Genomic DNA, 7,634 nt, shown 5'->3' on the forward strand with positions numbered 1-7,634 from the left:
CAGGAATATATGAGGCACTAAACAAACTAAATATATTTCAAAAATACTCCTACCCAGAGAAAGAAGTTGCTAAGAGCAAACAAGTTCTCTGAGTCAAGTTGACCAGGTGTCCAACAATGTTCTAAGTCACAAAGGAGTCAGCAGTTACAGCTTCTAGGAAAATGGGGCAGGAAGAAGGAAAGGAGGAAAGATTTTGCTACTAATTAGAAAATGGACCCTATGAAAGCTTTAAAAAGAAAAGAAAAAATCTTGGAGCTAGTGTCTAGTTCAGGCTCAGCAATTAATTACCTATATAATCCTAGGTAAGAGCTGACTGTCCTGGCCTTCTATTTCTAAAAATAACTGAGATCACTCAAAAGAGTTAAAGAGAAAGAATCATGTGAGCTACTAAATGTCAGAGGACTCTGTACACTATAAAATATCAGGCACCAAAGTACTTAAAGTCAGGATATCTCTTCAATATTAGTGCAAGAGCCTTTGACACTGTAAATCTTAGAAGAAGGAAGGACCTCAGAGGTCATATATTCCCTGTGTATTGGTACAACCTTTTTGGGAAGTAACATGGCAATATTTATCAAAATTTTAAATGATCATACTCTTTGACCTAGCAATATGTGCACACAAGTACATTGAAGATATTTCCAGTGTAGCACTGGGGACTGACCAAATAAACAATTAACTATCCATGACATGGAGTATTATGAACTTAAAAAAAAAAAGTGGGTCTATATATGCTAACATAGAAGGATACCCAGAATAACTGTTTATCCAAAAAAAAAAAAGAAAAAAAAAAGGAAGTTACAAAACAGTATACATTTGTGTGACAGATTCAATTTCTATGAAAGAAGGCAGGTGGGCAGATTTACATACTGATACAGGAAGGAAGGGAACTTGTGATCTTTTAATTCTTAATTGCATTATTTGAATTTTTTAAATGAGCATGTATTATTAAAAATTTGTTTAAATAAACAAATTGGTCATTGGGACTTCCCTGGTGGCGTAGTGGTTGAGAATCCACCTGCCAGGGCTTCCCTGGTGGTGCAGTGGTTGAGAATCCACCTGCCAATGCAAGGGACACAAGTTTGATCCCTGGTCCAGGAAGATCCCACATGCCGAGAAGCAACTAAGCCCATGCGCCACAACTACTGAGCCTGCGCTCTAGAGCCCGTGAGCCACAACTACTGAGCCCATGCACCACAACTACTGAAGCCCACGTGCCTAGAGCCCATGCTCTGCAACAAGAGAAGCCACCACAATGAGAAGCCCGTGCACCACAACAAAGAGTAGTCCCCACTCGCCACAACTACAGAAAGCTCATGTGCAGCAACGAAGCCCCAACACACAAAAACAAAAAAGGAAAAAAGAAATTGGTCATTGAAAAAAACAAACAACAGGTCCTACCTAAGGTATCCCTTCTCTTTGAACCTCTGACCAACCTCTCTTTCAATGACAAGGACCACACTATCTTATAAGGCAAAGCATCTCATCACCAAATAGCTACAGTCATTCGAAAGTAATTTCTTCTACATTGAACCAAATTTGCCTTTTCTCTATCTTCCAGACATTAGTCCTATTTCTAAAGCTGTGCTGTCCAACGCAGCCACTGACCATTAGGGATTTGAAATGTGGCTAGTCCAAACTGAGATGATGTGCTATAATGTAAAACATGTATCACTTTTAGAAGATACATTATGAAAAGCCATGCCAAATATCTCACTAATGTTTAATCTCATTAATGTTTTGACATTAATGTATGTCAAAATAATATTTTAGATAAAATGAGTTCAACAAAACATATTTAAGTTAATTTCATCTGTTTCTTTTTCCTTTTCAATGTGGTTAACAGAAAATTTTAAATTTCATAGTAGTTCACACTATGTTTCTATTGGATAGCACTGTTCTACAGGACAATACCTCAAATCATTGTAGAAAACTATCCTGACAACCATTATTCTGGCTCACATCCCCCAGTAGGTTCATTAGTGTTGAAAGAATACAAAAAGACCTATCTTAAGAGGAACAGATTATGCAAGACTAAAAACTGACTACAGAACAGAAGGAAAGCAGAACTGAGGGACAAACCCTAGGGACAGCGAGAACTAAGTAATAAGTAGTAGCAAAGAGTTAGCGAAGGAGATTTTTAAGATAAAAGGTTTGAGATGAGAAAACCAAAAAAGTGCAGTGTTATGAACAGTTTCAAGGAAAAGCTGGTGACAAATAAAAAAGGAATGAGAACTAAGAAGGACACCGGGTCATCATTAGTGAGCCCTGTTTAAAATTCATGGTTACCTCGGTCTTATTTATTTAGAAAGAATCTAAAAGGCTTCAACCTACACAGCCCTTACTTGGCAAGACCTTCCAGAACTGCTGGCAGGAGAGGTGACCTCTGGGCCTTCTTCAATATTCTGAAGTAGGTCACAAACACGATATTCAGAGTCTCCGTGTGCTGCAGAACAGACAAAATGACTTCAGTATAACCCAATATACTTTCTCCTGAGTTACCACAACTACAGCTTTCAAAACTCAACCTTTTCTGTGCTTCCCCATCACTCCCCACTATTCAATCTTAAGAGCTTCAACAAAGCAGAATGAAGAAACACATCCTGTGACTTCCTAAAACTAGCATCATCGATCACATTATCATTTCTTATACATCATGTATCCAAGCCTCATGAAATAAACCAAAGTCATACAACCACAAGTTGAAGCAATAAATCTCTAGTTGAAATCATTTAACAAAACATTTTAAAAGCATGAGAAAACGTGAAACTGCCTACCAGTTTAAGTTTTTTCTCAGTACTCTCCGAAGCTTCTGCCTCCCGAAGCTCTCTCTCTAGTTTCTCTTCTGCTTTCTTCCACTGAAAATAGATTAAAAAAAAAAAAGAGTATACCACTGAATGAAAAAGCTACCTTCAGAGAGGCATTATGTCAATATTATGAAACACACACAATAATACCACAGACTGTCTACAAGTATAAGCAAAAATAGAAAAATGGATAAGAAGCATCCATAAACCAAGTTTATGACAGTGGCTGCTTCCTAGGAGGAAGGGAGAAGAATGGAACTGGAGAAGGGACAAAGGGGCTCCAACTCTATCACCAATGGTTTCTTTCTTTCCAAGAAGGAAACTGAAGTATATTAATATGTGCTCAATCAGAATGGTAAATACATGGGCTATATTACACTATTCTCTGTAGTTTTCTGTAATTTAAATTTTTTCAAAATAAAAAAAAGAAAGGAAGGACATGCTGAGCCCAGAAATAATTCTTATTGTTAAATCATCTATAATGTGGAAACCAGTCATCAACAATGCTTCCCAAACTCATTTACATACAATGCATAAAACCAGATACGATACATACAGAAATTCAACAGAAAACCAATTTTTTTCCACTCCCTTATGCTGTTAGAGCAGCAAACAATGGTTGCTAAGCTGCCTGAGAACTGGGGACTGACTGAGGAATGGCGTTTCCTTCCCTCACATGAAGTTGTTAAAGAGCTGCTTATTGGGTCTTTGCTTCCCCACTGTAGCCACATACATGCTGTTCCTAACAGGCACATCCAGCTTATATTAGGATAGTATGGTATAAATAATTTAAATATTTACCTTCATTTGTTAACAATCATTAAGTCTATTTTGATATTCCTGGCTTATTTTCCAAATTTCTTAGATACATTCAAAGATGGATCTCCCTGAAAATTATTTTTTCCTTTGTTTTTATAACCCATTTGATAACCCTAATAAACTGTTTAGAAATGTTTTGAGGAGTGATCATAATAATGGTGGTGGTGGTAACTAATGTGTATAAAGTGTGCCCAGCGCTGCACACTCTAAGTGCTTTTCCTATGTCATTATATTTAAGCTACACAATCACCCTGCAAGGTAGGTGCTATTATTAGCTCCATTTCTCAGAATATTACAAAACTGTTTCCAAAGTCTCATAGTAAATAAACAAAAGCCTGGAATTTCAACCTAGTTTTCAAATACAAACCAACAGAGAAAGTAGATTCGACTAAAACCTACTTTGTTGCCAACTTCACATGAATGCATCCTTTCTGTTAAGGAAGGAATCTGTGTTATCACGATGAATCTAAGAGGATCTCAAAAGCCAGCATGGGGACTTCCCTGGTGGTCCAGTGGTTAAGACTCCATGCTTCCAACACAAGGAGCACAGGTTAGATCCCTGGTCAGGGAACTAAGATCCCAGATGCTGAGTGGTGCGGTGTGGCCAAAAAAAAAAAAAGCCAGCATGGCAAGAAAACCTTTTCATCTACTGCTCTCTTTGCTAATGAACTGTCTGTTTAAGTTGATTTAATAAAACATTTCTTTGCAATAACTGGAGAAAATAAAATTCTCTAAATATCAAATTTTAAAATATTTATATTTATAACTTAACTATGATTTTTACCTGTGCCTATGATTTTAATCTAAAATCAATTAAAACAAAAAAGGAAATCAATCAAACCTTTCTCTGCATTCTTGATAGAGTTTTTCTCTTTTCCTTGAAAGTCATGAACTTTTTTTGTTTATTAATATCCTCTGTATCTTTTTTCACTTCTACTTCTTTGATCCTTAGGCACAAGAATGTTTTTAACATCTAGTATTGAAGAAAACACAAATACACAGCTTAATATTTATATTGCCCTCAAATACTTTAAACAGAAGAAGCATTCAACAGTGTTATTCCTTTCTTCATGCCAAAAAAACCAAAACAAAACAAAAAACTTTGAAACATCTTTTATCACATTTTACACAAAGTTCTATTATCTTTTTGTTAAACATATTCGGTAAATTTTGTCTATGAAAGGATACTAGTATTTGGCTAAATACACATAATATTACTTTGCAGTGGAATAAGAACAAGGAAGAGAGAACACTACCTGGCACTGGTAGATAGGATTACAAAGAATAGACAGGTCAGAAAAAGGTTTGGACCAGTATGGGAGAAGACAATATTTATTAGACATTTCTAAACCAGCTTTAAATTCCCAAATCAGATTCGGTTTTGCAGTTAACAGTTCTAATCTTTTTTTCCCAACAAAAAAAACATGAAGACTAGTGTTATTAAGACAACTTATTTTTCTTCAGGCCAATGGGTCTCCAACTTTAGCAAACATCACAATCACCTGGAGGGCTTGTTAAAGCACAAAAAGCTAGACCCCATCCCCAGAGCTGATTCAGCAGGTTCACAGTGGGGCCCCAGAATTTATATTTCTAATCATCAGCTGATGCTGGTCCAGGGACCACGTGTACTATTGCCTTAAGCCATTCAAAAAAGTTCAGAAACTAATTTAGAAACTGATGTACTGTGTGCTACAGCAACCATCCAAACACAAAGACAAAAGTGGTTTAAAATCCTACGTTTTCTGGGGAAGAAACCACTCTACTGACCTGAAGTCACAGCAGCATTCTTGGAGAAAAAAAGAACTACAGGTTTGTATTCTTCTGAGGTTCCAATATGTACATTTGGAAGAAAGCTGAGAACTTCATTTAAAGCATGTAATGAAAACAAGGAAGAACTAAAAGCATAATCACTGAACCTGAAGTCACTCTAGGTCTCAGAAAGATTTGAGTATTTTGTAGGTATTCTATGTGCTCATAAAACATCACCCACAAATAAAAAAAAACTCCAAATCAAAGAATGCGGCACCTGGTCAACTAATCTTTGGTAAGGGAACCAAGAATACACAATAGGGAAGGAATAGTCTCTTCAATAAATGGTGTTAGGAAAATTGGATATCCACATACAGAAGAATGAAACTGGACCCTTAACTTACCAGTCACAAACATTAATTCAAAATGGATTAAAGATTTAAATGTAAGACCTGACACCATAAAACTCCTAGAAGAGAAAACATAGAGACAAAGCTCCTTGACACTGGTCTGAGCATTAATTTTCTAGATATGACACCAAAAGCAAAAACAAATAAGTGAGACTACAGTAAACTAAAAACTTTCCAAACACAAAGGAAACCATCGACAAGATGCAAAGGCAACCTATGGACTGGCAGAAAATATCTGCAAATCATGTATCTGATAAGGGGTAATATCCAAAATACTAAGGAACTCAAACAACTCACAGCAAAAAACAAATAACCTGATATGAAAAAGAACAAAGGACCTAAAAACACATTTTTTCCAAAGAAGACAAACAACAAATGACCAACAGGTAAATGAAAAGATGCTCAACAGCACTAATCATCATGGACATGCAAACCATAACCACAGTGAGATACCACCTCACACCTATCAGAATGACTATTATGAAAAAGACAAGAAATAACAAGTGTTAGTGAGGTTGTGAAGAAAAGGGAACCCTTGTACACTGTTGGTGGGAATGTAAATTGACACAGCCATTATGGAACAGTATGGAGGCTCCTCAAAAAATTAAAAATACAATTATCATATGATCCAGCAATCCCCCTTCTGGATATATATCCAAAGGAAATGAAATCAGTATCTCAAAGAGATAATCTGCACACCCACATTCACTGCAGCACTGTTCACAAAAGCCAAGATATGGAACCAATCTACGTGCCTGCCGGAATAAAGCAAATGTGGGATATACATACAATGGAATGTTATTCAGCCTTAAAAAGAGGGTCCTGTCATCTTTGATAACATGGATGAACCTGCAGGACATCATGCTAAGTGAAATGAGCCAGACACAGAAAGATCAATACTGTATGATCTCAAAAAGTCACACCCACAGAACCAGAGAGTAGAATGGTGCTTGCCAGGGGATGGAGGAAATGAGGAAATCCTGGTCAAAGGATACAAACTTTCAGTTATAAGGTGAATAAGTTCTGGGTAATAATACTGTTACCATAGACCTGAAATTTGCTAAGAGAGTAGATCTTAAGTATTCTCACCACCAAAAAAAGGTAACTATGAGAGGTGATGGATGTGTTAACTAACTTAATTGCAGTAATCATTTCACAGTGTATACATACATTAAATCATCACATTGTACACCTTAAAAAAATCACATTACTATACAAAGTATATATATACCAAGCAAACAAACAAATACCAAGAAAGTAAAGAAAGCAGTTTATATTCTAGCATCATTAAAATGAAAGTGTTTGCTTATGGCCAATTTCATGTTCAAGCCTTATTCCCTGATTACTCTAAAATTCTGAGTAATATTTAAGCCCAATATTTGTAATTTTAGCAGTTCAACTAAAGTTATCAGCTGTAAGGGATGAAAAGAATTTGACGGCAAAGGAAGAAGACTTCAAAATTAGGAAATAAAACAGTAAAAAAAAAACTAGCTTAACAATCAAAACTATACGACTAAAAATTAATGAAAATATCTAAGACCCAAATGAAGAAAACTATAAAACTTCACTTAAGAACATAAAAGAAAATGGAAAGATACTTGATATTCTTGAATATAAAAAAATCAGTTCTGGGGCTACCCTGGTGGCGCAGTGGTTGAGAGTCCGCCTCCCGATGCAGGGGACACGGGTTCGTGTCCCGGTCCGGGAAGATCCCACATGCCACGGAGCAGCTGGGCCCGTGAGCCATGGCAGCTGAGCCTACGTGTCTGGAGCCTGTGCTCCACAATGGGAGAGGCCACAACAGTGAGAGGCCCACATACCACAAAAAAAAAAAAAAAAAAAAAAAAAA

General features: G+C 36.5%; 1 protein-coding gene across 1 annotated transcript in view; it reads right to left on the bottom strand.

The window, feature by feature from the left end:
- NOC3L (NOC3 like DNA replication regulator) overlaps positions 1-7,634 on the bottom strand; it is a 31,947-nt gene that overhangs the window by 6,710 nt on the left and 17,603 nt on the right. The window contains exons 11-13 of the mRNA XM_007471583.1: positions 4,468-4,599; positions 2,778-2,858; positions 2,346-2,446 (exon numbers count right to left, since the gene is read on the bottom strand). Of these exons, the coding sequence (XP_007471645.1) occupies positions 2,346-2,446; positions 2,778-2,858; positions 4,468-4,599 (314 nt within the window). The remainder of the gene's footprint in view (positions 1-2,345; positions 2,447-2,777; positions 2,859-4,467; positions 4,600-7,634) is intronic.

This window comes from Lipotes vexillifer, unplaced genomic scaffold (assembly GCF_000442215.2).
Source record: "Lipotes vexillifer unplaced genomic scaffold, Lipotes_vexillifer_v1.1 scaffold325, whole genome shotgun sequence".
NCBI classification, from domain to species: domain Eukaryota; kingdom Metazoa; phylum Chordata; class Mammalia; order Artiodactyla; family Lipotidae; genus Lipotes; species Lipotes vexillifer.